At 48.4% G+C, this 27,983-nt stretch overlaps 1 protein-coding gene across 1 annotated transcript; it reads right to left on the minus strand.

The window, feature by feature from the left end:
* Positions 1–32: 32 nt before the first annotated feature.
* Positions 33–27,895, minus strand: gba (glucosidase, beta, acid). Its single transcript, XM_052045625.1, has 11 exons — positions 27,843–27,895; positions 26,268–26,374; positions 24,950–25,141; positions 20,638–20,784; positions 18,807–18,940; positions 16,791–16,963; positions 14,979–15,216; positions 12,989–13,213; positions 8,504–8,667; positions 3,282–3,398; positions 33–2,673 (listed from the first exon to the last, which is right to left on the minus strand). Exons 2-11 carry the CDS (start codon positions 26,326–26,328, stop codon positions 2,568–2,570), a joined length of 1,557 nt encoding a protein of 518 aa, XP_051901585.1. The 5' UTR covers positions 26,329–26,374; positions 27,843–27,895; the 3' UTR covers positions 33–2,567.
* Positions 27,896–27,983: the final 88 nt, after the last annotated feature.

Below are 27,983 nucleotides of genomic sequence, written 5' to 3' on the forward strand. Positions count from 1 at the left end.
TTGACTATGTCCAAACTGTACAAACAATCAATCTATCGAAACTGTATGCTTTAATGACATTGAAATGTATGCAATATAGACAAATGGCTTTTGATTAAATTTCCATTGGTCAAAAGTAATTTTAATATCATTCCATCTTATGCAATCTTTAAATGAAAAGGCATTGGTAAATATGGAATAAAAAATACAAGAAGACTTGGAGGCAATGTGGGAATAACCACCCAACCGTACGACGTGACAAAGTCCCCTAAGTGTATATGCAGGCAGAGGGTACAAGTGGGCATTGATATTCAACAGATACATTGGTCACCATGCTGAAGGATCATAATTAATGAGAAAATTGGCTCCAAATACAAAGGAGGGTGAACACTGAGGGGATGGAACTGCTTGGTTTGAATCAGCAGAGAACCTAGTGGCCTCTGAGCTGTCATACAATTGTACAGCACAGAAACAGGCCCTTTGGCCCACTGTATCCATTCTGACCTTATCTATACTAGTCCAACTTACCTGCATTTGATCTGCAGCCTTCTCTTACTTGAAGATTCAATTACTTGTTTACCTGTTTCTTAAGTGCTGCGTGCGTATCTGCCTCCACCATTTCCTCAGGCAGCACATTCCAATTCTGTGTGAAAAGACTCACCTTCAGATGCCCTCTAAAGCTCCGACCTCTCACCCCATACCTCTTGTTTTAGACACCCGCACCCTGGGGAAAATAATGCGCTGTTGTGAGTCATGGAATTGTAGCGTTACACAGCACGGAAACAGGTCCTACTGCCCGATTATCTCCGCTGGCCAAGATGCCCGACTAAGCTAGTTTCATTTGCCTGCACTTCACAAGATCACAAGAGCAGAAATAGGCCATTCGGCCCATCGAGTCTGCTCCGCCACTTCACCATGAGCTAAACTATTCTCCCATCTAGCCCCAATTCCCAGCCTTTTCCCCATATCCCTTGATACCCTGACTAATTTTAATTAATTTTTTTTAAATTTTATTTACAGCGTGGTAACAGGCCCTTCCGCCTAACGAGTCTGCGCCGCCCATTTTAAACCCAAATTAACCTACCCGTACGTCTTTGCAATTAGATACCTATCAATCTCCTCCTTAAATGCCCCCAATGATCAGGCCTCCACAGCTGTACGTGGCAACGAATTCCATAAATCCACGACCCTCTGGGTAAAGAAATTTCTCCCCATCTCTGTTCTAAATGGGTACCCTCTAATTCTAAGACTGTGCCCTCTTGTCCTGGACTCACCCACCAAGGGAAAAACTTAGCCACATCTACTCTGTCCAGTCCTTTCAACATTCTAAATGTTTCCATGAGGTCCCCTCTCATTCTTCTGGACTCCAGTGAGTACAGTCCAAGCGCCAACAAACGCTCCTCGTATGTATTTGGCCCAGTTTGAACTCTTAGTGTTGTGGTGGCCATAGGTAGAGTCTAGAAAAGACACATTCAACCCACATTACCGACCAGTTTACAAAATAAAAAGCATCAGGGTGGCAGAGTTAATGAACTCAAATGGTGTCCCCTTCTAGGAAAGGGACTGTAACACTTGGTTACCAGCACTCCTGGGGAAAAGCAATCAAAAAAATTCAACCTGGATTCAAAACAGACAGAAATCGTTAGGTCCGATGGTACTTTGTTTGATGGCCATTGTTTTTCAGCGATTCAGGGTTTTCTATACTTTGAGATGAAGGCTATGTGTAATAATTTTCATAACAGTGTGCTTAAATGTACAGCGACAAAGAGTATGTTGGAAACACTCAGCAGACCAGGCAGCATCTGTGGAGAATCACATTGAAGTCTCCTCTTCACGTCGATATTTTCCGTTCTGAAGGGAGAGTTACCAGAAACGTGTCTCTCTCTCCACACACGCTGCCTGACCTGCTGAGTGTTTCCAGCATCCTCTGTTTTTATTTCAGAGGTGGGATTTCCGACACCGTTGCCCCTTCAGATCGTCCAGTGTTAATTTTGAGTCAGGAGCCATGAGAGACTGCAGACACTGGAATCTGGAGCAACAAATAACCTGCTGGAGGACATACAAGGAATACTGCAGAGGCTGGGATCTGGAGCAATACACAAAAAGTGCTGGAGGAACTCAGCAGGTCAGGCAGCGTCCCAGTTCTGATGCAGGGTCACGACCTGAAACATCGACAATTCCTTTCTTCCCACAGATGCTGCTCGATCCGCTGAGTTCCCCCAGCAGATTGTTTGTTAATACTGCTTGCTTGGTTAATTGATTGATTGGGAGTTGCTAGTTCTCAGAAGTGAGATTTTGGACAGTTTAGAGATTAGGAAATGGAATTAGTGCTTGCAACCAATAAACTCCTCACTGCCCACTTTTGGATAATGGCGAATTCAAATACCTCATGTTAGTAATAAAGCTGAATCTGGTTCACGGCATTGTGACAAATGGTGTTTCCTCAGTACAGACTGTCCCAATGGTATTGTACTGACAACAGTTCTTCAGATACAGGGGGAAATTTCTGACAAGCGTGAAAACAGACCAGAGCACACCCATTGCTGGAGCATCACTGTGCCGTTTACAACTCCTGACATCTGGCCCGTTCATTGCTGTTTCCATAGATACGTCTGGATAGAGTCAGCAGGGGAATGGGCCTGGATGTAGCCATTCTCTGGGTCCCAGATCAGGAAATCAACATCGCTGGGAGTCCTGGAACAGGAGAATGAGACCTTAATACTGCAAATGTGGACACTGGGTGAGATGTGTGCAGGTGGGTGTGTGTGTGTGTGTGTGTGTGTGTGTGTGTGTGTGTGTGTGTGTGTGTGTGTGTGTGTGTGTGTGTGTGTAGGAGAAAGACGGGGGGGAGAGAGAGACGGGGAGGGAGAGACAGACAGACAGAGAGGGAGAGAGAGAGGGAGGAAGAGAGGGAGTTGGGGGGAGGCAGAGAGAGAGAGAGAGAGAGAGAGAGAGAGAGAGAGAGAGAGAGAGAGAGAGAGAGAGAGAGAGAGAGAGAGGGCGTGTGTTCCTGTGTGAGAACATGTGCACATGCACGTGATCCTGCATACATGTTTGCGTGTGGAGGTGTGTGCTTGTGTGTCAATATTTTCACGTTCCTACTTGAGTGAGAATGTGTGTATGGTCAGGTATTCCAGTTCTCCTGTGTAAATGGAAGTGTGAGACTGCACACGTGTGCATGTGCATCTGTGTGCACACAGTAGTGTTTATGTACATGCACGAGTGTGTGTGTGTGTGTACACGTTGTGTGTTTTCTTGCACACACACACGCGTGGTGAGGTTGCGGAAGTGGTGCCTCTCACCAGTTCAGTACGTTGACGACGACAGTCCCGTTCGGCTGAAGGAAGGCTACCGCTTCCAGCTCCGTCTCCGCACTGGGCTCAAGCCCAACCCGCTGAGAACCCTCCGGAACAAACTTACTGCGGAGGAAAGAGGAAGGTCAAACGAGGGCCCTTCGCCCTCGATGCAGCTGCCTCACGCCCGCAGAGGGCCAAGTGACGCTACCCCCGGTCGATCATTCCCAACGGCTGCAATAACCAACAGGCACTCCCGTCAAACCCCTTCTCCACGGGTACGAGGGGGTCAGACTGCGAGGGGACAGGAGGAGGGGTCCCGGTGGCGGGCGGCCGAGGATTCTGGCCGGTCCGCCTGCCTGCCCCATTTTCTGGGCTCACGTCCATGTGTGGGTGTCCTCGGAGAGGGAGCGCGCGGTCTCTGCAGGCACCCTGGTTGAGTTCCACGCTCGGTGGGCCCCTCAGGGGATCACATGTGTCGTGGACGGTGAGAGTGCGATTCTTCTCTGAAGTGTTGTGTGGTGCATTTAGTGGGTGTTTAGTTAGCGTTATTTTGCTCTGATTATGTAGATGTTTAGTTTGTTTTCTTCTCTTTCTGTATTAGTTGTAGTGTATTGACACTGGTCCTTTTGTAGTGCTTTTAGTTAATAAATGTTTATATTAAAAAAGAAGGATATTCTGTCCACCGTTCAGTGCGACAGCATTAGAACACCACGTATCCATTAAATCAGAGTCTCCCAATTCAACCGAGGACCCCACTTGCTCAGCCTCAGTGAAATACCCTCTCACAGAGTCATTCAGCAGGGAAGCAGGCCCTTCGGCCCAACTGGTCCGTGCCGACCATGATGTCTATCCGAGCTAGTCCCATTTGCCTGCGCTTGACCCGTCCCGTTATAGGAGAGATGCCAATAAGCTGGAAAGAGCGCAGGGAAGATCTACGAGGATGTTGCGGGGACTGGAGGGGCTGAGTCATAGGGAGAGGTTGGGCAGGCTGGGATTTTATTCATTGGGAGCGTAGGAGACTGAGGGGGTGACCTTATAGAGGTGTATAAAATCATGAGGGGCATCGACACTGTCTGCTTCCCAGGGTTGGGGAATCAAGAACTAGAGGGCGTAGGTTTAAGGTGAGAGGGGAGAGATTTAATAGGAACCCTGAGGGGCAACTTTTTCACCCAGAGGGTGGTCTGTATGTGGAACGAGCTGCCAGATGAAGTGGTTGAGGCAGGCACTTTAACAGCACTTAAAAGGTACTTGGACAGGTACGTGGATAGGAAGGGTTTAGAGGGATATGCGTCAAACGCAGGCAATAGTTTAGATGGGCATCTTGTTGGGCATGGAGCAGTTGGGCTGAAGGGCCTGTTTCCGTGCTGTATGACTCTGTACCCCTCTAAACCTTTCCTATCCGTGTACCTGTCCAAATGTCTTTTAAACATTGTGTTTGTATCCACCTCTCTGGCAGCTCCTTCCAGATATCCACCACCCCCTCCTTCCCCCATAAACCATACAGCACAAGGAAGGGGCCCTTCGGCCCATCTTGCCTGTGCCGACCACGATGCCCATCTACTCTAATCCCACTTGCCTGCATTGGACACGTATCCCTCTACACCCTTCCCATCCAAGTACCTGTCCAGGTGTAATTGTACCCGGCTCCTTCCCCCTCCTCTGGCAGCTGGTTCCAGATAACCACCAGCATGTGAGGAATTCCCCCCCTCCTTGAAATGTCTCCCCCTCTCCCCTTAAACCTCTGCCCTCTCGTTCCCTGCGCTGGGAAAAAGACTCTGAATGTCCACCCTTTCTATGCCCCTCATAATTTTATAAACCTCAATCAGCTCACCCTTTCGGCCTCGTGAGGATAAAACATTGGGGTTGTTTTGGGGGTTCCCAAACTGTGCTAGCCTCCAAAGCCAGTATATCTTTCCTCAGGTAAGGAGAGCAGAACTGCATGCAGTACTCCAGGTGCGGCCTCACCAGTACCCTGTACAGATGCAGCGTAACCTGCCTGCTCTTAATCTACCTAACTGTGTCTTAAATACTGCTCTTAAATTCAATCCCTCCAGCAATGAAGACCAATATTCCATTTACCTTCTCAATAACCTGTTGCACCTGCAAACCAACCTTTTGCGATTCATGCCCAATTTCTGTAAATATTTTTGCTAATTTACCTCAATATTATTAGCCTCATCGACCCTGTGTAATCTCCCCCTCAGTGTACCCAGGGTTGGGAATCATTGACAAAATCGTCCAGAGAAGGTTTAATAGGTTTGGAAGGAAAGAAAGTGGTGAAAGATTGCAGCATGTTGTCGTGCAGGTGCAACAGGTTATCAAGAAGGTAAGCAGAGTGTTGGCCTTCATTGCTGGAGGGATTGAATTTAAGAGCAGGGAGGTTATGGTATTGGTTTATTATTGTCACTTGTACCGAGGTACAGTGAAAAACTTGTCTTGCATACCGATCGTACAGGTCAATTCATTACACAGTGCAGTTACATTGGGTTAGTACAGAGTGCATTGAGGTAGTACAGGTAAAAACAACAACAGTACAGAGTAAAGTGTCACAGCTACAGAGAAAGTGCAGTGCAATAAGGTGCAAAGTTACAACAAGGTAAATCGTGAGGTCAAAGTCCATCTCAACGTATAAGGGAACCGTTCAATAGTCTTATCACAGTGGGGTAGAAGCTGTCGTTAAGTCTGGTGGTATGTGCCCTCAGGCTCCTGTATGGTGAGGCCGCACCTGGAGTGCTGCGTGCAGTTCTGGCCTCCTAACTTGAGGAAAGATATACTGGCTTTGGAGGCGGTGCAGATGAGGTTCACCAGGTTGATTCCGGAAATGAGGGGGTTAGCCTATGAGGAGAGATTGGGGCTATACTCACTGGAATTCAGAAGAATGAGAGGGGATCTTATAGAAACGTATAAAATTCTGAAAGGGATAGATAGAGGCAGGAAGGTTGTTTCCACTGGTAGGTGAGACTAGAACTAGGGGACATAGCCTCAAGATTTGGGGGAGCAGATTTAGGACGGAGGTGAGGAGAAACTGCTTTTCCCAGAAAGCAGTGAATCTGTGGAATTCTCTCCCCAGGGAAGCAGTGGAGGCGACCTCATTAAATATATTTAAGACACAGTTAGGTAGATTTTTGCATAGTAGGGGAATTAAGGGTTATGGGAAAAAGACAGGTAAGTGGATCTGAGTCCACGGCCAGATCAGCCATGATCTTATTGAATGGTGTAGCAGGCTCGACAGGCCAGATGGCCCCCTCCTGCTCCTATTTCTTATGTTCTTATACAGATTGGCTCATGAGGAGAGGTAGGACAGGAAACCTAAGGTGAGTGACTCACCTCCTAACCCCCAGAGCCTGTCCACCATCTGCAAGACTTGAGTCAGGAGTGTGACGGAACACTCTCCACTTGCCTGGATGAGTTCAGCTTCAACAACACTCAAGCTGAACACCATCCAGAACATAGCAGCCTGCTTAGTAGGCACCCCATCCACACCCACACACTCACTCCACCGCTGACACACAGTAGCAGCAGTTTGTACCATCTACAGGAAGCATTGCACTGTACCTCAGTACAGGTGACAATAATAAACCAATATCAATACCAAATACTACAAAGTGGATTACAAATGAAATTGTGAAATCCATATGTAAGTATTATAACGCAAACACTATAATTTGCTGGAAGATTACATGCACCTGTCTACATCGATGGTGCTGAGGTCGAGAGGGTTGAGAGCTTCAAATTCCTTGGAATGAACATCACCAACAGCCTGTCCTGGTCAAATCATGTAGATGCCACGGCCAAAAAGGCTCACCAGCGCCTCTACTTCCTCAGGAGGCTAAAGAAATTTGGATTGTCCCCTTTGACTCTCACCAACTTTTACCGATGCACCATAGAAAGCATCCTATCTGGATATATCATGGCTTGGTACAGCAACTGCTCTGCTCAGGACCGCAAGAAACTGTGGAGAGTTGTGGACACAGCCCAGTGCATCACAGACACCAGCCTCCCCTCCTTGGACTCTGTCTTTACCTCTTGTTGTCTTGGTGAAGCAGCCAACATAATCAAAGACCCCACCCACCCGGGTCATTCTCTCTTCTGTCCTCTTCCATCGGGTAGAAGATACAGGAGCCTGAGGGCACGTACCACCAGACTTAAGGACAGCTTCTACCCCACTGTGATAAGACTATTGAACGGTTCCCTTATACGATGAGATGGACTCTGACCTCACGATCTACCTTGTTGTGACCTTGCACCTTATTGCACTGCACTTTCTCTGTAGCTGTGACACTTTACTCTGTACTGTTATTGTTTTTACCTGTACTACATCAATGCACTCTGTACTAACTCAATGTAACTGTACTGTGCAATGAATTGACTTGTACGATCGGTTTGCAAGACGTTTTTCACTATACCTCGGTACAAGTGACAATAATAAACCAATACAATACAAAATCAGTGGAGTACCTTTGAGCTCTGACGAAGTGCTCCTCCGTGTACACTGTAAGAGGGCCTGAGTAAACTGAGAGACTCATCACTGTTCTGAGAGGGATATTCTTTGCGTGCTGTCTAATCTGAGCCATAATTAAGAGAGCAACTGAGTCCCACGTGAAAGCCTAGATTCAGGGTGCAGGTTTAACACACAGAATACTGTGTCCAGTTCTGGTCGCCTCTTTACAGGAAGGATGTGGAATTGTTGGAAAGGGTGCAGAGGATATTTACCAGGATGCTGCCCGGTTTAGGGAGTATGCATTATGAGGAGAGACTGAGGGAGCTAGGGCTTTACTCTTTGGAGAGAAGGACGATGAGAGGAGACATGATAGAGGTGTACAAAATATTAAGAGGAATAGATAGAGTGGACAGCCAGCGCCTCTTTCCCAGGGCACCAATGCTCAATACAAGAGGGCATGGCTTTAAAGTAATGGGTGGGAAGTTCGAGGGAGATATCAGTTTCTTACCCAGAGAGTGGTTGGGGTGTGGAATGAGCTGCCTGGGGCGGTGGTGGAGGCAGGTATATTGGTCAAGTTCAAGAGATTGCTAGATAAGCATATGGAGGATTTAAAATAGAGGGATATGTGGGAGGAAGGGGTTAGATAGTCTTAGGCGAGGTCTGAAGGTCAGCACAACATTGTGGGCCGAAGGGCCTGTATTGTGCTGTACTGTTCTATGGTTCTATGATTCCACTAACAAGCCTGACCGACTGAAATCGCTGTTCTGGTAAGACCCCAGCTTCTCACCTGAAGTGGGCCATGTGGTAAAACATGGGTTGCTTGTAGAACAAGTCCCTCTTGCGGTCCACGATGACAGGACTGTCAACAAAGTTCCTCACCCAGTTCGGGCCACCCTGAAGGTCCAAGGCTATGTTCCAGTCTGTCCAACCAGTCACGAAGTTCTTCAGGTCCTGGCGGGAGAGCAGAGGCAACAGGGCGGTCAACTCTGGAGGTTCACCGGGTGTGAGATTAAAGCTCCAGCCACAGGTCTGAGCACTTGGGACCTGACACCGCCTGAAAGCATCTGCAGAAGCAAAGACTCGCTGTATTGGTATTGGTTTATTATTGTCACTTGTACCGAGGTACAGTGAAAAACTTGTCTTGCGTACCGATCATACAGGTCAATTCATTACACAGTGCAGCTACATTGGGTTAGTACAGAGTGCATTGCGGTAATACGGGTAAAAACAATAACAGTACAGAGTAAAGTGTCACAGTTACAAAGAAAGTGCAGTGTAATAAGGTAGATCGTGAGGTCATAGTCCATCTCATCGTATAAGGGAACCGTTCAATATTCTTATCACAGTGGGGTAGAAGCTGTCCTTAAACCTGGTGGTACGTGCCTTCAGGCTCTTGTATCTTCTACCTGATGGCAGAGGAGAGAAGAGAGAATGACCCGGGTGGGTGGGGTCTTTGATTATGCTGGCTGCTTCACCAAGACAACGAGAGGTAAAGACAGAGTCCAAGTAGGGGAGGCTGATGTCCGTGAGGTGCTGGGCTGTGTCCACAACTCTCTGCAGTTTCTTGCGGTCCTGGGCAGAGCAGTTGCCATACCAAGCCGTGATACATTCAGATAGGATGCTTTCCATGGTGCATCGGTAAAAGTTGGTGAGAGTCTAAGGGGACAAACCAAATTTCTTTAGCCTCCTGAGGAAGTAGAGGCGCTGGTGAGCTTTTTTGGCCGTGGCATCTACGTGATTTGAGCAGGACAGGCTGTTGGTGATGTTCACTCCCAGGAACTTGAAGCTCTCAACCCTCTCGACCTCAGCACCGTTGAGGTACATGTACTGGGTATATGTCACTATTGGGGGAGTCACAAACAAGGGGACGTAGTTACAAGATAAGGGGCCGACCACTTAAAGCTGTGTTATCAGGTTTCTTTTCTCAGAGGGTGAGGTGAATCCCTGGAATTCTCTGCCCCCCCCCGAGGTGGAGGCCGGATCATTGGATTATATTTAAGGTGGAGATAGATAACTATTTGAAAGATCGGGCAATTGAGGGAGATGGCACAGAAGAGGAGTTGAGGCCAGCGCAGATCAGCCTCGAATGTATTGAATGGCAGGGTAGGTTCGAAGATCCAAGCAGCCTACTCCTGCTCCTATTTTCTTGTGTCGTTGTACACATCACCCTGATCCAGATACTGGGGGCGGGGGGGGGGGGGGGGGGGAGTCACGAATATTTTAGGAGAATCATCCTCCTGAGTAGTCAGGTCCTGTCGACCAGCCACACAGAGTCACACAATACAGAAACAGGCCCTTCAGCCCACCTTGTCCATGCCAGCCATCAAGTATCTAACTATAGCACCTGGTCCGTAGCCTTCTGTGCCTTGGTGATTCAAGTGCTCATCCAGATACTTACAAGTTTAAATTTATTGTCATAGGGATATATACCCAGGGTATAAATGTCATGAAAATTGACTTTGGCAGCAGCAGCACAGTACATTACAAACATAAGTTAACATGGATCTAAATTAACATAGATTATACCTAACTTACTCAACAAAATAAACTAAACATTAAAGTCAAAGTTGAATTTATTGTCATCTGCACAAGTCCGTGTGTGCACGGGGGCAGTGAGAAACTTACTTGCAGCAGCATCACAGGCACAGAGCATCAGATAAGCAGCATTCGCAAGAAAAACATAAATTAAACATATTTTTTTTACCAGAAAGAACAGAATTAAAACAAAAAAAAGTCCATTAAGTCCACTAATGGACTCTTGACCTCACAATCTACCTTGTTGTGACCTTGCACCTTATTGTCTACCTGCACTGCACCTCCTCTGTAGCTGTGACACTTTACTCTGTACTGTTATTGTTTTTACCTGTACTACCTCAATGCACTCTGCCTAACTCAATGTAGCTGCACTGTGTAATGAATTGACCTGTACGATCGGTTTAAGACAAGCTTTTCACTGTACCTCGGTACAAGTGACAATAGTAAACCAATACCGATACCAAGTTGGGAGAAAAAAGAAAAATAGTCTGAGACAGTGTTAGTGTTTTTCAGGTAGGTTCAAGAACCTGACGGCAGTGGGGAAGGAGCTGTTGTTGAACCTTGAGGTGTGGGGACTTCGGGTTGTTGTGAGAGTCTCTGCCTCCACCCCCCCCCCCCCCCCAGGCTGTGTGTTCCAGATTCCAACCCCACCCCCCCTCCACCCCCAGCTGGGAAAGGTTCTTCCTCAGATTCCTTCGACCTTACCTTAAACCTATGTTTTAGAGAGCTCTGCGATAGGGTAAAGTTTCCAACCATCTAACCCGACTGTTTTATTTTGTACTCCTCAATCAGCTCCCCCCTCAGCCTCCACCGCTCCAAGGAAAACAAGCACAGCATCTCCTGAAAGTCTCCATCTCAGGCACCATCTTGGTAAATCTCCTCTGCACCCTCTCCAGTGGAGTTAGGTCCAAATTCACCCTGCATTCTGCTCAATGCTACTTGGGGGCTGGACTCAAACCAAGCACCCAGTTATGGGTTTGAAGTGTGGGTGGTGGACTAGCTGCCAGAGTTCTGGACCTTTGATCTAGAAACTCTAAATTCTAGAGTTCGAATCTCACAAGCTTGGCCTACCAAGTTCCTCCAGCATTTTTTTTTGCTACTTGTCCAAATGTCTTTTAAACATTGTCATTGCACCTATACCTAACAGATACATGGATAGGAAAAGTTTGGAAAAATATGAGCCAAGAGCAGGCAAATGGGACTAGCTTTGGTCGGCACGGATAACTAAATGCCACGAACCTAAATCCTGTAAACCAAAATGGAACAAAATTAAGGAAAGATAATTTCCTCTTCCAGCCCCCACCTTAATAGATCACACAAGCATTAAAAATCAAATTAATTCATGGGGCCCTGGGGAGTGTTGTAGAACAGAGAGACCTAGGGTCGCAGGTACATAGTTCCTTGAAAGTGGTTGACAGGTAGACAGGGTGGTGAAGAAGGCGTTTGGCATGCTGACCTTCATTGGTCAGGATACTGAGCACAGGTGTTGGGACGTCATGTTACAGCTGTACAATGCGTTGGTAAGGCCACATTTGGAGTGCTGTGTACAGTTCTGGTCGCCCTGCTGTAGGAAGGATGTGATTAAGCTGGAGAGGATGCAGAAAAGATCACGAGGATGTTACCAGGACCGCAGGGCTTGGGTTACAAGGAGACGCTGGGACTTTTTTCCCCTGGAGTGTAGGAGGCTGAGGGGTGACATTATGGAGGTTTATAAAATCATGAGGGGCATAGATAAGATGTACGGTCACAGTCTTTCCCCCAGGGTAGGGGAGGCTAAAACTAGAGGGCACGGGTTTAAAGAGGAAGATTTAAAGAGGACCTGAGGGGCAATTTTTTTCACACAGAGGGTGGTGGGTATGTGGAACGAGCTGCCAGAGGATGTGGTAGAGGTGGGTATGGTTACGTTTCAAACACATGTAGACAGGTACATGGATAGGGAAAGGTTTAGAAGGATATAGGCCAAACACAGGCAAATGGGACTAGCCTAGATGGGCAGGCACGGTAGCGTAGTGGTTAACGTAATGCTATTACAGTGCCTGTGTTCTGGGGGCAGCCCGCAACTGTCGCCGCGCTAACATAGCATGTCCACAACTTCCTAACCCGTACGTCTTTGGAATGTGGGAGGAAACTGGAGCACCCGGAGGAAACCCACTCAGACACACGGGGAGAACGTACAAACTCCTTACAGACAGCCGGTGGGAATCGAACCTGGGTCGCTGGTGCTGTAATAGCGTTACTGTAGTGGTTAGCGTAATGCTATTACAGTGCCAGTGACCTGGTTTCAATTCCAGCTGCTGTCTGTAAGGAATTTGTACGTTCTCCCCGTGTCTGCGTGGGTTTCCTCCGGGTGCTCCAATTTCCTCCCACATTCCAAAGACGTAGGGGTTAGGAAGTTGTGGGCATGCTATGTTGGCGCCGGAAGCGTGGCGACACTTGCGGGCTGCCCCCAGAACACTCTATGCAAAAGATGCATTTCATTGTGTGTTTCGATGTACATGTGACTAATAAAGAAATCTGATCTGATCTTACTTGGTCGGCATGGACCAGTTGGGCCGAAGGGCCTGTTTCCGTGCTGTGTGATTCTGTGACTGGGGGACATGGTCTCCGGGTTACTGCTCGATGTGGTGCAAGACACTGGCTCTCCGCACATGCTGTTCTCATCCTCAAGTCGAGCCTATTTTGTTGTCACGCGCACAGGTACGGTGAGGTACAGGTGCACCTCCCGGCCCTTGCTCACCTGGATGATGTCCTGACTGTACATGGCTCCTCGCTTCCAGCTCCCCAGCTGCACCATGTGTTCCCAGGGCATGTCTCCGGTGCACGCCTCCGAGGCGAACAGGAAGTACTCCGGGAAAAGCTGGTGAGTGGTTCCCAGGGTTTTGTCAGCGGGGGCCAGCATGTCCATGTACCAGTGCACCGCGATCCCGTCTACGTACTGAGCAGCGTGCTCGTCTCCCAGTACCTGGTACCAAAAACAAGGTGAGAGAAGATAGCACAGTACAGCACAGGGACAGGCCCTTCGGCCCACAGTGTCTGTGCTGACCATGATGCCATTTGTTAATCCCTTCCATATCCCTCCGTCCCTGCATGTCTAACAGCCTCTTTAACACCACTGTCGTATCTGCTTCCACCCCCACCCCTGGCAGCCCGGTCCAGGCGCCCACCGTGCTCTGTGTAAAAAAAAAACTGCCCTGCACATCTCCTTTAAACTTTCCCCCTCTCACCTTCAAACTCTGCCCTCTGGTACTTGACATTTTTACCCTGGGGGAAAGACTCCGTCTTTCCTATCCTATCAGGTCTCCCCTAGCCTCCGAAGCTCCAGAGAAAACAGCCCAAATTCATCTAAACTCTCCGTATAGCTCATACTCTCTAATCCAGACAGCATCCTGGTGAACCTCTTCTGCACCCTCTCCCAAGGCCTCCACATGCTTCCTGTAACGGGGGCGACCAGAACTGCACACAATACTCCAAGTGTGGCCTAACCAAAGTTTTATATGGCTGCCACATGACTTCCCAAGTTTTATACTCAACGCCCCGACCGATGAAGGCAAACATGCTATACGCCTTCTTTACCACCCTATCTACTTGCATTGCCACTTTCAGGGAGCTATGGACTTGGATCCCCAACGTCACTCTGTCTATCAATGCTCCTCAGGGTCCTGCCATTGTAACTACACCTTGTAATGAATTGACCTGTATGATCGGTATGCAAGGCAAGTTTTTTACTGTACCTCAGTACAAGTGACAATAATAAACCAATTCCAATACCAATTTACTGTTTACTCTTCTCCTGCATTGAATGATCTCTCTACTCTTTTGTCCATTTAATCTCTCCTACAACAACTTCTCTCTCAATGCCAGCAAAACTAGAGCTGATTGTTAACTTCAGGAAGGGGAAGGAAGGCAAACAGGCACCAGTCTACATTGGGGGAGAGAGTCAGTAGCTTTAAATTCCTGGGCGTTGACGTATGGGACGACCTGTCCTAGGCCCTGCACACAGATGCGATGTGCGCCAGCACCTTTACTTTCTTAGGAGGTTCGGCTTGTGACTGGTTGCATCGTGTTCTGTTACAGCAATTCAAATGGTACGGCAAGAAGCTGCAGAGAGTAGTGGACTCAGCCCAATACATCACAGGCACATCCCTCCCCACCATCGGTGGTATCTACAGGAGACGCTCCCTCAGGAAGGCAACGTCCATCATCAAAGATCCCCCACCATCCGGGCTGTGCCATCTTCTCAGGCAGGAGGTACAGAAGCCTGAAGTCCCACACCACCAGGTTCAGGAACAGTTACTTCCCTTCAACTATTCGGTTCTTGAACCAACCTGCACTACCCTAATCACTACAGCTTAGCAACACTATGACCACTTTGCACTAAAATGGACTTTGTGTTTTTTTGTTCTAATTGTGTTCTTTCCAGTAAAGATTGTGTATAATTTATGTTTAATTAATGTTTTTCTTGTGAATGCTGCTTATCTGATGCTCTGTGCCTGTGATGATGCTGCAAGTAAGTTTTTCATTGCACTCGTGCACACATGAACTTGTGATAATAAACTTGACTTTTTCTTCCCTAGGGCAACCCCTGACCCAGAAGCCAATCTAGCGAACCCGTACAAGAGTCATACAGCCGGGAAACAGGCCCTTCAGCCCAACAAGTCCATGCTAACCATTCGGGCACCGTACCCTCTGTAATAAAGGTAAACATTGGGCAGATCGCTTGCTCTCACCACTTTAGCCCAATAAGGCAGCAGCAATCGCTGGTCGTCTAACATCATGAGCTTCACGTTCTTGTGGGCACTGTTGTGCAAGGCAGGCCCCAGGTCGAGGGCGATGAAATCTCGCTGCAGCTCCGGGGTGTAGCCCAGACACTGGAAATGGTAACCAGTCATCAACCCCATGGTGGGCTCGTTCTCCACCGTCACCGCCCAGAAGGTGAGGTTGTGTTTGGCATATTCATCCAGGAACCTACGGAGGAGGGAGGGAGAGGGGGAGGGAGAGGGAGGGGGAGGGAGAGCGAGGGAGGGAGGGGAGGGAGGATGGATGGGAGAGGGAGGGGGGAGGGAGAGGGAGGGAGACAAGGGGGAGTGGGAGGGAGAGAGAGAGAGGAAGGGAGGGGGAGAGGGGAGGGAGGGGGGGGAAGGGAGAGGGGGAAGGGAGAGTGAGTGAGGGAGAGGGAGGGAGGGGGAAACTCAGAAAGAGGGACGGGGAGAGAGAGGGTATGAGGGGTGGGAGATGGGGGAGAAGGAAGAGACAGGGAGAGAGAGGGGTTTTGGGGAGAGGGGAAGGGAGGTTGAGAGAGGGAGAGGAGAGAGAGAGAGAGAGGGAGGAGAGAGAATTACTTCAATGTAAACCAGAGACCCATCAAATTCTGAGTTAGGCCAGAACTGAGGGTGCCACCGGCCCAGTCCAGAAGGGTGTGTGAACATACAACCCGCAGGGTAAGCGGTTGGCCAGGAGGTGGCAGAATGAATTCACTGTGGGAAGCTGCAGGTTGTGGAAGCTGAAAAACTTATCCATACTAGACTGAGGTGTAAAAAATGACGAGGGGTATGGATAGGATAGACACAGGAAGCTTCTCCCCATACCAGAGATAGATTCTGGGCAAGGGGCAAGAGATTTAGAAGGGATCCGAGGAGGACTTTCTTCACCCAGAGGGTGACGAGTGCCCACAACACACTGCCCGAAAGCGCAATGGAAGAGGAGCCGTTGACAGTACTTAAGAAGTGTGACAAACACTGGAATCTTCCAGGTAGAGCAGGCTATAGCCAAGTGCTGGAAGAGGGGGGTTTATATGGATGGCTGCCCAACAGTCAGTGTGGATGTAGTGGGCTGGATGGAGGAGGAATTTCTTCAGCCAGAGGGCGGTGAATCTGTGGAATCCGTTGCCACAAGAGGGCCGTGGAGGCCAAGTCATTGGGTGTATTTAAGGCAGAGATTGATTGGTAAGAGGGTTAAGGAGAGAATGGGTTTGAAAAGGAAAATCAGCCATGACTGAATGGCAGAACAGACTCGATGGGCCGAGTGGCCTAATTCTGTTCCTATGTGGGTTTACAGCCTGCTTGCATGCTGTACAAGTCTCAGCAAGTCAGGCAGTGTTGGTGTAGAGAGGGAAAAAACAGGATTAACGTTTCCGGTCAATGACCGTTCGTTAGAACTAGGGAGAAGTCCCTCAACGTTTCAGGAGCAGCTTCTTCCCCTCCGCCATTAGATTTCTGAACGGTCCATGAACACTGCCTCGTTATTGTTCTTTGGCACTACTTATTTAATTACGTAACTGAAAGTAATCTTTATGTCTTGCACTGTACTGCTGCCGCAAAACAACAAATTTCACGACATACATCGGTGATAATAAATCTGATTCTGAGGAGTGAAACAAGCTTTGTTGCAGAGAGAGAGAGGGAGATGGAGAGGGGACAGAAAGGAGCCAAAGTCTGCATTGGTGAGTGTCTTCCAGGTACGAGCAGAAGGTAGGGTCCCTGGTGAAGGAATCGGCAGTACGGCGGGATCTGCACGGTCTTATGTGACTCTCTCTCTCTCACCGGACAAAGTAGTTTGCCCAGCTCTTGTAATATGGCCCTCCAGGACTCCCCCTCAGGGTCCCCTTTCCGATCGTGGAGTTATTGGTCTTCATCCAGGCCGGAGCGGTCCACGGACTTGCAAATAGGGACAGGGAACGCTTGGATATCTTCTGGGCTGTCTGGATTAGTGGGATCTGAAGAAGAGGAGAGGAAAGTGAGATTGGAAGGGGAGCGCTGGCGAATGGGGAGGGATGGGGGTTGAATTTTAAGGCAATGTATTGAACTAACAACAGTAACAATAAGAAGAGGCAATGCATTGGAGTTTAATCCGGGCAAGTGTGAGGTGTTGCACTTTGGGAGATCAAATGTAAAGGGACTGTACACAGTTAAAGGCAGGATCCTTAACAGCGTTGATGTCGAGAGGGGTCTTGGGTCCAAGGCCATATCACCTTGAAAGTGGCTGCACAGGCTGACAGGGTGGTAAAGAAGGCGTACGGCACGCTTGCCTTCATTAGTCGAGGCACTGAGTTCAAGAGTTGGGAAGTTATGTTGCAGCTTTATAAAACTCTGGTTAGGCCACATCTGGAGTATTGCATTCAATTCCCATTACAGGATGTGGAGGCTTTGGAGAGGGTGCAGAAGAGGTTCACCAGGATGCTGCCTTGATTGGAGGTCATGTGCTGTAAGGAGAGGTTGAACAAACTGGGGTTGTTTTCTCTGGAGCGGCGGAGGCAGAGGGGGGACCTCTGAAGTTTATCGAATTATGGGAGGCGTAGATAGAGTAGACAGCCGGTATCTTTTTCCCAGGGATGAAATGTCTAATATTAGAGGACGTGCATTTAAAGTGAGAGGGGGAAAGTTCAAAGATCTTTGAAGGGCAAGTTTTTTTTTACACAGAGTGGTGGGCGCCTGGAATGCGCTGCCAGGGGTGGGGGTGGAGGCAGATACGATAGAGGTGTTTAAGAGGCTCTTAGATAGGCGCGTGAATGTGCAGAGAATGGAGGGAGGTGGATCACGTGCAGGCAGAAGGGATTAGTTTAATCAGGCATCGTTAGCTTAATTGGTTTGGCATAACATGGTGGGCCGAAAGGCCTGTTCCTGTGCTGTTCTGTTTTCTATATTCTAAGAACATAACCAGAAGAAAGACATTCAACTCCTTACATCTGCTGGACAGCTTCTTTCCCACTGTTATCAGACTCTTGAATGGACCTCTCATACACTAAAAGATGAACTCCTGATCTCCCAAGTGGCCCTTGCACCTTATTGTCTGCCTGCACTGCACTTTCTCTGTAACTGCAACACTATATTCTGCATTCCGTTTTCTTTTTATGCCCTCGATGCACTTAAGTACGGAATGATCTGACTGGATGGCACGCAGACAAGAGCTTCTCACTGTATCTCGGTACATGTGACAATAATAAACGGATACCAATATCAATGGACTCTTGACCTCATGATCTACCTCATTATGACCTTGCACCTTATAAGATTTCTTTATTAGTCACATGTACATCGAAACACACAGTGAAATGCATCTTTTGTGCAGAGTGTTCTGGGGGCAGCCCACAAGTGTCGCCACGCTTCCGGCACCAACATAGCATGCCCACAATTTCCTAACCCATACGTCTTTTGGAATGTGGGAAGAAACCGGAACGCCCGGAGGAAACCCACACAGACACGGGGAGAACGTACAAACTCCTTACGGACTGCCTGCACTGCACTTTCTCAGTAACTTTCACTTTAATCTGCATTCTGTTATTGTTTTACCCTGTACTACCTCGATGCACTGTGTAATGAATTGATCTGTATGGACGGTATGCAAGACAAGTTTTTCACTGTACCTCGGTACAAGTGACAATAATAAACCAATTCCAATACCAAAACCCTACAAGGCAGCACTGTGCTGTGACATTTCCTGGGATCTGGCCTGGGATCACTGTGGTCTGCTCTCCCCATGTGCGTCCAGCCCTCTCCCAATGTCAAACCCCATCTCTTTGCACTTCGTCACTCACAGCAGGGGAGGGGAGAATACTTCACCTTCATGTCCGTGTCCTCCTTTGCCAGACTGAAGTGGTGTAGACCCAAGTCTCCTGGCTGATCATCATATGTGTACACCCGTGTGGAAAAGTCACAGCTCGCCATCGGCACGCGGATAATATTGTACTCGATTCCTACATTTGGGAGAATGCTGGAAGATTAAAACCCGGAATTGCCACAGCATAAAGACGGCCATTCGCCCCGTTGAGTCTGTACTACCTCCTTCCTCGTGTCTTTCCCAGATGCTCACCCCCAACCCCTTACGTCCCCTTGAGGAAGACGACCGCATGGCCAACTCACAAAAGACCTGCACTTCTCTAGAAACCCTGCACAGCCAGGAAGCACAGAGCACCGCAAGATCCTACAGGCAGGAATGTGGGAATAACCAAATAAACTTTATTTTTAAAAATCTTTACGTTGATTGAGGGACAATTATTGACACAGAACATTTCTATGAAGAAACACCCTCTTACATCCCATTGCGAGACACCATTGTAGCACTCCCTGGATTGTCAGGTGCAGTACGCTGGAGTGGGTCTTGAACCCACAACCTCCAGGCTCCAAAGCGGGAGTGCTGCCCACTGAGCCACAGGGTGGCAAGGAGCTTCAATGGGAACGTGGGTGACTTAGGCTGAGAGAAAAAGAGGCAAAACATCTTGGCTTTGACGGCATTTCACTGCTGCGATTTCAGGGATTTTGTACCTTTTGCTGAGCAAATCAGCAGAATTCCACAGCAAAGCTCACAGTTCCAGATCGGAAAGTGAAATATAATGAGCTGGAAGCGTGAAATAAAAGCAGGAAATGCTGGAAACACTCGGCAGGTCAGGCAGCCTCCGTGGAGAGAGAAACAGCTGGTGTTTCAGGTTGGTAACCTTTTGTCAGAACGGGGGAAGTTAGCGATGAAACAAGCTGTGAAGGGGGGAGGAGAGAGGGGAGGGGAGAATGGGGAAGGGAGCAAGGCAGGTGAGATTAAACGACATAAGGGCTCATGGATCTGCAAGGAGAATGGTGAAGGAACTTAACGACAGGCACATCTGGAGAAATAAATGTGAAATTATCAGCAGAAAAGAGAGGGGGAAAAGAATTCTCACTCCGGGAATCGTATGATACAAGACTGGATCCGGCAATTATCTGCAATCATTGAGCAGCGTTGAGTCCGGAAGGCTGTAATGTGCCCAGTCAGAATACAAGGTGCTGCTCTTCCAGGCTTGCGTTGGAACGGTGTAGGAGGCTGGAGATGGCGAGGTTGGAAGGGAGTGGGTTGGAAAATTAAAGCAGCAGGAGGCTGGGTCAGGGTTACACGTGCAGACTGAGAGGAGGTCGGACCCCCGATCTGTGATCGGTCTCCCTGAGGTGGGGGAGGCATGGTTGGAGATGGGAGGGAGGGAGGGAGAAGGGGACAGAGTGAAGGAGGAGGGGAGGGAAGGAGGAAGGGAGAAGAGGGAGGGAGGAAAGGGAGGAGACAGAGGAGGGGAGGGAGGGAAAGGAAGGAGAAGGGGAGGAGGAAAGGGGAGGGAGGAGGAAGGGGTACGGAGGGGGGAGGGAGGGAGAAGGGGAGAGGCAGAGGGGAGGTGGAGGGGGAGGGGGAGCAAGGGAGGGAGAAGGTGGAGGGATGGGGAGAGAGGGGGAGAGAGGGTGGAGGGGAGGGAGGGAGGGCAGGGGAAGGGCAGAGGGGGAGGGAGGGAGGGAGGGGGAGGGGGGATGGAGGGAAAACGGGGAGGAGGTACGGAGAGGGAGGGAGGGAGGGAGGGTTTGGAAATCAGGCAGTACCCCAGACCAGTATGAGATCTGACATCTATACCCGAGGCACTGCGTGGTCCCATTGCATTACCTTCCTCAGAAAAGTAGGATCGCAGGAGGTTCCTCTGCGACCCGGGGGAGAGAGACAGGATGTTAATGGCAGCAGCGTCCGTCATGGCCCCTCCAAATCCTTTCATCCGCTGGTATTTCTTCCTGACGTCCAGAGTCAGCCGCAGCCCTGGGAAAGAGCAGACGGGTTTACTCAGCACCACCCTGCCCTGCCGCTTGCGGTCGCTGCCCCTGACCCCGACACAGGTGCTGGGTGTGCTGTGGCCACATCTACTGAGGGTGTAAAGACAGGCAGGAACGTGTAGGCAGGGGGTCAGAGGGTGTAGAATGTGGGGGGGGGGGGAAGGGGGGGCATGGGGTGGGTGAGGTTTTCCACTCAGGAAGAACCCAGTGGCAGAATATTGTCTAAATAGAACAGAAAGAGATTGGGGAAGAGATCAGTTAACTCCATGAACTAATTATAGAACGTAGCACACTACAGCACAGTGCAGGCCCTTCAGCCCATAATGTTGTGCCGACATTTTATCCTGCTCTATCTAACCCTTCCCTCCCACATAGCCCCCTATTTTTCTATCATTCATGTGTCTATCTAAGAGTCTCTTAAATGTCCCTAATGTATCTGCCCCCACAACCTCTGCCGGCAGTGTGTTCCACACACCCACCACTCTCCGTGTAAAAAACTTACCCCTGAAATCCCCCTTATACCTTCCTCCAATCACCTTAAAATTATGTCCCCTCATGGTAGCCATTGTCACCCTGGGAAGAAGTCTCTAAAAATTCTGTAACTATTTTTTTTAACTCATTCAACCTTAGTTGCCCTTGAGATGGTGGTGGGGAACCGCTGCAGTCCTTGCGGTGTGGATATACCTACAACGCTGTCAGGGAGGGAGTTCCAGGATTTTGACCCAGCGACAGTGAAGGAACGGCGAGATACTGTATTTCCGAGTCGGGACGGTGTGTGGTTTGGAGGGCGATATCCGGGGGGGTGGCGTTCCCCATGTTTTTGCTGCCCTCGTCCTTCCAGCTGGTATTGGCTTATTATTGTCACATTGTATTGTGGAGGGCCGTGGCTGTCACGTGACAGCACTGCCCATCACCTGGTCGGAAGACACACCACTGTCAATCAAGGTCTGGCTCCACCCCACCCATCAGTGCACACCTGACCATTGGCCCCTTTAAGCACCTTTGTACTTGGACTCGGGCCATTGGCCTTTTTGAACTGCCTGGGCTGGACCCCTCCAGCAGTATAAAGAGTGCCACATGTGCCTGGTTTGCTCTCTTTGATTGCTCCGAGGGACCGCGGAACGACGCTGGAGAGACCGTTGGTAAGGTGTGCACGTCATCAGGGTTAGGAGCGTTCTCAGTTAGTATTCCCAGTAGCGTAGAGCCATGCCTGCACTGAGTCAAGGGGTGGCGGGTATCATATTGCTTTTCCTTGATTGTTTGTACCCAGTTTGTTTTGTGTGTGTGTGTGTGTGTGTGTGTGTGTGTGTGTGTGTATTTTACCCTTGTTGCGTTTTTCCCACGTTCGCTATCACAGGTGCGCGCGTGTGTGTGTGTGTTGCCCCCATTACCTTTTCCCCACGTTTGTCTTTGTAAATCATTTATCTCTAAGACTGTGTTCAGAGTCCTTGTCATTCGAGACCTCAAATCTGTTTCACAACACACTTGTACCGAGGTACAGTGAAAAACTTGTCTTGCACACTGTTTTTACTGATCAATTCTGTACACAGTGCATTGAGGTAGTGGTCATGAGTTTGGACGGTGCTGCCCGAGGAGTCCTGCAGATGATGCTTGAATTGTAGTCACAACACAGCCACCGAATGTGGAGTCATACAGCAGGGAACAGGCCTGTCAGCCCACTGCGTCCACACTGACCAGCGGGCACCCATCCATAGTAATCCTATCTTCCAGCACTTGGCTCACAGCCTTCTAAGCCTGGGTGATTCAAGGGCTGGTCTGGACAGTTCTTAAACGCTGCCAGCAACTCTGCTTCCACCACTCTCTCTGGCAGTGTACTCACCGCTCCCTGGGTGAAGAAGGTCCCCCTCAGATCCCCTCTAAATCTCTTCCTGTTATGTTTCCGAGTGCTGGTCTTCGATTTGGCCCCATTGTTGTGCAGCACATGGTTTCCATGCACTACTAATTGCATGATAACACACACCTGAGTTCCATCAGGAGACAAGTATAAGAACCCTGGTTTCACTAGCACTGGTTGCCAGAGTATTGGTCAATCTTTGGGTATACTTTGTCTCCTGGCTGCTTAGAGCTGTCAACTCTAGAGCAATCCTGGTTTTGCTGTTTCTCCTAGGACATCTTGTTTTTGTGTCGGGACTCCCACCTCAGAGCCCTGAGGCAAGATTCCTCCTGGTTGCTGCCTGCGTTCGGTTCTGAGGAAGCATCTTGACTCCAGTCTCGTACTGGTGTTCTGCACCTGGGTTCTCCGCGATCTCTCTCTTCATTTGACACTGTGACACTTCCCCCTTCCCCTAAACCTGTGTCCTCTAGTTTTATTGAGGGGAAAAGTTTCCTACGGTCTCCACTATCTATACCCATTCCTAATTTTGTATACCTCAATCTAAAACTGGTGGGGCAATGCACAAAAAGCTGGAGGTGCTGAGTCCAGTGGGGAAGCCCCTCAAACAATGGAAGGGTGTATCGCGCCGGGGGCCACATGAGTGGTAATGGAGCTTTGCTTTTTAAAAAAAAAGTGCTAACACTACTGAATGTATTGATCAAATGATGAAGATTTTTGCACTGTTTATTCTTTTGCATATTTTTATTTATTATGACTAAAAGTTATTCTTGAAATTTAAAAAAATTGGCAGAGGAATGTGCAAATCTCCACCACTTTGCTCTACAATGGACTTTTTTTTTGTTATAATTGTGTTCATTCCTGTATAATTTGTTTTTCTTGTGAATGTTGCATCTCTAATGCTATGTGCCTGTGATGCTGCTGCAAGTAGATTTTTCACTGCACACATGTACACACCCCATTATAGGAAGGATGTGGAGACTATGGAAAGGGTGCAGAAGGGGTTCACCAGGATGCTGCTGGATTAGAGAGTATGAGCTATAAGGTGAGGTTGGACAAACTTAGGTTGTTCTCCATACAGTGTCAGAGGCTGAGGAGAGACCTGATAGAAGTTTTAAAAAATATATCAGGTATATGGAGACATGGATAGGTTAGATAGGTCAGGATCTTTTCCCCAGGGTAGAAATGTCAAACATCAGAGGACATGCTTTTAACGTTGGAGGGTGGAAGTTTAAAGGTGATGTGAGGGGCAAGCTTTTATTTTGCGCAGAGAGTGGTGGGTGCCTGGAATGGGTTACCAGGGGTAGTAGTGGAAGCAGGCAGTTTGGTGAAGTTTGAGGCTGTTAGATAGACATATGAAGGGAGTGGAGGCTTATGGATGAGACACAGGAGGAGGACATTTAGTAAAATTGGCTCAAGATTGGCACAACATCGTGGGCCGAATGGCCTGTCCAGTGATGTACCGTTCTGTGTTCCACGTAGAACATAGAACACTACAGCACAGTACAGGCCAACATTTTATCCTGCTCCTATCTAACCCTTCCCTCCCACAGAGCCCTCCATTTCTCTATCATTCATGTGCCCATCTAAGAGTCTCTTCAATGTCCCTAATGTATCTACCCCCACAACCTCTGCCGGCAGTGCGTTCCACGCACCCACCGCTCTCTGTATAAAAAAATTTACCCCTGACATCCCCCTTATACCTTCCTCCAATCACCTTAAAATTATGTCCCCTTGTGTTAGCCATTGTCCCCCTGGGGAAAAAGTCTCTGACTGTCCACTTGATCTATCATCTTGTACACCTCTTATCAAGTCACCTCTCATCATCCTCCTCTCCAAAGAGAAAAGCCCTAGCTTGCTCAGCCTATCCTCATAAGACATGCTCTCCAATCCAGGCAACATCCTGGTAAATCTCCTCTGCACCCTCTCTATAGCTTCCACATCCTTCCTATAATGAGGCAATCAGAATTGAACATGATACTCCAAGTGTGGTCTAACCAGAGTTCTATAGAGCTGCAACATCACCTTGCGGCTCTTGAACTCAATACTCCGACTAATGAAGGCCAACGCTCCATATGCCTTCTTAACAACCCTATCGACCTGCGTGGAAACCTTGAGGGATCTATGGATATGGACCTCAAGATCCCTCTGTTCCTCCACACGGCTAAGAGTCCTGCCATTAACCTTGTATTCTGCCTTCAAATTCGATCTCCCGAAGTGTATCACTTCACACATTGTCATGTACTTGTACATGACAATAAACCAACTTTGGCTGTTGAACCTTTGGCTTAAGAATTACCTGGGTGTTTGGCATCGGGCACGATCTCCCCCATCTTGCTCTCGAGTCGTTTACCAGCCCTGTTGGTTTCGTATAGCAGGTAATGGTCCTTCCTGGGTACCACCACCGGGTCCATGGTGTCGCAGTACGTTGCATTGCAGACACAAACCACCGAACTCAAGCCAAAACTCTTGGCCTCACAGGGTTTACCAGCTGGGAAGGTGAGAGAAACAAAATCTATTAGAGCTGCCTTTTTTCTAACCCCCTCCTCTGTCTGGTCAAGTCGAGTTTATTGTCATGTGCACAAGTATGGTGAGGTTCCTTGCAGCTGCATCACAGGCATGTAGGTACAGACAACACACAGAATATAAATTCTGTTGGTAATTGGTTTGATGGCTCTGGGCCTGTATGCAATGAGGAGGGGGTCTCGATGAGATGAGGAGGACTAGAATATAAAAGCAAGAATGATGCTTTAGGATATGTTTATTGGTCACATGTACATCGAAACACACTAGTGAAATGCACCTTTTTGTGTGGAGTGTTCTGGGGGCAGCCCGCAAGTGTCGCCACACTTCCGGCATCAACGTAGTGTGCCCACAACTTCCTAACCCGTATGTCTTTGGAATGTGGGAGGAAACCGGAGCACCCGGAGGAAACCCACGCGGACACGGGGAGAACATACAAACTCCTTACAGAGGTGTTGGTCAGACCGCATTTGGAATATTGTGTGCCCCATATCTAAGGAAGGATGTGCTGGCCCTGGAGAGCTACCTTAAAGCTAATATCGATATTTCTGCCCCTGGGAAAAAAGATTCTGCCTGCACATGATCCATATCCTTCCATATTCATGTGCCTATCTAAAAGCCTCTTGAATGCCTCTATCATATCTGCTTCCACTACCGCCCCTGGCAGTGTGTCCCAGGCACCCACCACTCTCTGTGTCAAAAAACGTACCCTGCACATCTCCTTTAAACTTCCCCCCTCTCACCTTAAAGCTATGCCCTCTAGTATTTGACATCTCTGTCCTGGGGAAAAAAAGAGTCTGACTGCCCACCCCATCTATGCCTCTCATAATTTTATAAACTTCCATCAGCATGCAGCATCTTAATTGTCCTGAGGTAGGGTTCCGACCCGAAATGTCGACAATTCCTTTCCCCCCATAGATGCTGCTCGACCCGCTAAGATTGTTTGTTGCTCTTGATTCAATCTCCCCTCAGTTATAGTTCCAATGAAAATAAGTCTCTCACTCTGATGATATTTCTCAAGTCCAGGCAACAACCTTGTAAATCTCCTCTGCTCCCTCTCTAAGTGGTTGCAGCTCTGTTTAAGTGCTTTTTACCTGTGACTGGAAGGACGGTCCAGAGAGGAAGAAAACAAATGGACAACCAGAAAGCTGGCATCTCGAAGAAGAAAACTGCCACTGCTGCTCCAGCATTACACTTGGCCCTTAATTAAAGAACAGAAAAAAAAAAATTACAGGTCAAAACATCTATAATCCCTGAGAGACAATGCCTAAGAACTTTATTATCCGTTAATAGTAGGGCAGATTCACACCTGAAAATCAAAAAACTGCAGATGCTAGAAATCTAAAATAAAAGCAAAGAACACTGGAAACACTCAGCAGGTCAGGGAGCATCTGCAGAGAGAGAAACAGTTAATGTTTCAGGTCTTGTACCCTTCGTCAGATCTACACCTGAACTTCAGAGCAGAAACAAATCACCAGCTGGAGTGAGGTGAGGAATATCACAGCTTCCCCGAAGTTTGAGTAGATAAACTAAGCCAACTTTCTCTATGCAGGAACAGAAAACACAATGCTGGAAGAACTCAGCACGTCAAGCAGCACCTGTGGAGGCGAAAGGTGTATGTTGATGTTTTGGGTCAAGACCCTGCATAAGTCCTGATGTGTAGTTCTGATGCAGGAATGTTGACTTACAGCTCTACAGATGCTGTTTGACCCACTGACTTCTTCCAGTGTTCTGTTTTCTATTCCACATTCAAGCATCTAGTCTCTTTTGCCTTCAGACTTTCTCAAAGCAGTTTTGAGGAAGTGCTGCATTGTCACGGGAACAGCAGTGAGAGAGTCGTGCGCTGTCAGAGGGGCAGTGCCAAGGGAGCGCTGCACTGTGGGAGGGGCAGTACTCAGGGATTGCCCCACTGGTGAAGTACTAGTATTGAGGGAGCACCATGCTGTGGGAGGGGCTGTACTGAGGTAACTCTACTGTGAGAGAACACCCCACTACTGGAGGGGCAGTACTTAGGGAACGCCACACTGTGGGTGGGGGAGTGGTGAGGGAGCACTGGACTGTGACAGAGGCAGTACTGAAAGAGAACGTCACTCAGAATGATCTGCTTTCTACTCAGATGAGATTTTATCCAACGTCTGCTCTATCTCCTGGAGGTAAGGGATCAGGGACCATTATTTCAAAGTCCAATGGAGTTTGTGCCTGATATCCTGACCTAATGTCAGTTGATTTTACAACACCAGTCAGAAAGTTTTGATGTCTGGTCCAGAATGAGTTTCTTTTTTTTTAATCAAAGTATACTTTATTCATAATAAAAGAAACTACATACAATAATAAAACAATTCAAACCTTTACATTCATGTACATTTCCATTCTTAGTGTTACCTTTTTATATTTAAAAAAAACACAGCACCAATGCCACAGAATGAGTTGCACTGACTCAGGTGAGAACCCCTGACGGGTACTCATACCCTGGATCCTACTTGGAGCACGTCCCCCCTTAAGGCCACCTTTCCTCAAGGTCTCAATGGGTAATAAAACATGCTGGAAACAACAGATTAATATTTCAGACCGATGACCTTTCATAAGAAGTCATCAATGAGTAACATTTCTGAAGGAATAAATTTGATGAATGTCACTGTTGATCTGAAAAAAACCCCAGCATCTATTACCTGCTAGAAATAGAGCGACCACTTCCGGCAGCAAACCCAGATCATGTGACTCAACTCCAAGCCACATGACTACCGTTGCTCGACGGCCGCCTCCCGCCGAAAAGGGCCCGCCCACTCGGACGGTGTTGATAGGCTAACACC

Source organism: Pristis pectinata, chromosome 40 (assembly GCF_009764475.1).
Source record: "Pristis pectinata isolate sPriPec2 chromosome 40, sPriPec2.1.pri, whole genome shotgun sequence".
Taxonomy (NCBI): domain Eukaryota; kingdom Metazoa; phylum Chordata; class Chondrichthyes; order Rhinopristiformes; family Pristidae; genus Pristis; species Pristis pectinata.

Excerpts from the sequence above, each read along its gene's own strand:
- gba (XM_052045625.1), bottom strand. The coding sequence starts at position 26,328 with ATGCCAGCTTTCTGGTTGTCCATTTGTTTTCTTCCTCTCTGGACCGTC. Across the intron at positions 25,142-26,267 it reads GACCGTCCTTCCAGTCACAG|CTGGTAAACCCTGTGAGGCC; the intron begins GTAAAAAGCACT and ends TCACCTTCCCAG. Across the intron at positions 15,217-16,790 it reads TGGGCAAACTACTTTGTCCG|GTTCCTGGATGAATATGCCA; the intron begins GTGAGAGAGAGA and ends CCTCCTCCGTAG.